We start from the raw sequence: 1159 nt of genomic DNA, 5'->3' as shown, positions 1-1159 counted from the left end.
TGGCCTGTGAGAATCACATTTGGAAATGTCACCACCATAACGATCGGCATTTTCGAACACCCAACTGAGAGCAAGGGATAAGCCATCCAAATGAACTATGCTGATACTACTTTATGCAGTTGTTGACATCTTCGACCATGTCATCTATCTTGCCCTGTGGGAAATTCCGGTAGTCGGGGGCCACAAAGAGGGCGCCTCTCTCAAAGGCAAGACGTCGGCCCATACACGCCGACCATGCGCGGAACCTTTCACCATAGAATGAGACTTTAGCAGGGAAAAGGATACTTACCCGATCACCCAAGCACCGCCCATCACATTGATAACAATGGGGAGCTTTTTCTGACGACGCTTCTCTGGAGGGTCCAAGTAGTAATCAGCTGGGAGATAGATATCCAACTGGTTACGACCATTTGGCCCATACCGTATTCCACGGAGCACCTGAGATGGTAGTAGCTCCTACGCACTACGAAAGATTCACAGTTGAAATTACATTAGGACTAAGTGTCCACCAGCTACCAACCTTCACCACAGCTGGCATGATGAGGATGGCAAAGACGATGAGACGCATAAACATGATATACCTGAACTCAAACGTGGCAAAATATGCATTGAGCGAAGCGGAGCGACTACGCCTGGAAGCCAGTGCCGAAAAACTTCAGCAGAATGCCTGCCTCGTGCATCAACCATGGGAACTCGTTTACTATGACGTGCAAGAAACTAATGAACAAGCGGGCATCGACTGAAGAGGAGAAACTTTCAAGTGAATGTACCTTGAGAACATAGATGGGAAATACATAACCCAATCAGGGATCCAACTCTCCTCCTCCTCAATGTCGTTTTCGCCCTTTCCAGAAGGATAATACCTGCACCACCACTCTGACCAAGCAACCGACAGGCAGGCATCATTACGGCTTGAGCCAATGGAGCTCTCTGTCGTAGTTAGAGCCGACCTGATGAGTCATTGCTCGGCCGAGAATTTTGGAGCGATCCTAAGAACACCAAAGTGACCACACGGACACCAATCTCCAACATGGACTACCTTCTTAGCATTCCATCCCCTCTTAGTAGCATTCCACCCACTCTGTGAGCCACTAGCTGTGGTTACGCTCCTGGTATATTGAGGCATCTCATCGCCTAGCGTAGAGAGACCTGAGGGAAA

The 1159-nt window shown here is 48.9% G+C and overlaps 1 protein-coding gene across 1 annotated transcript; it reads right to left on the bottom strand.

The window, feature by feature from the left end:
* Positions 1 to 17: 17 nt before the first annotated feature.
* On the bottom strand, positions 18 to 962 carry Pmar_PMAR016833 (conserved hypothetical protein; the record flags this gene model as incomplete). Its single annotated transcript, XM_002781013.1, has 7 exons — positions 18 to 64; positions 111 to 245; positions 290 to 438; positions 491 to 581; positions 631 to 717; positions 771 to 863; positions 910 to 962. Coding segments are annotated over 7 exons (655 nt in total), but the record flags the coding sequence as incomplete, so codon positions are not given.
* Positions 963 to 1159: the final 197 nt, after the last annotated feature.

The sequence above is a fragment of the Perkinsus marinus genome, assembly GCF_000006405.1.
Source record: "Perkinsus marinus ATCC 50983 genomic scaffold scf_1104296943726, whole genome shotgun sequence".
Taxonomy (NCBI): Eukaryota; Perkinsozoa; order Perkinsida; family Perkinsidae; genus Perkinsus; species Perkinsus marinus.
This window is presented reverse-complemented; position numbering and strand designations above follow the sequence as displayed.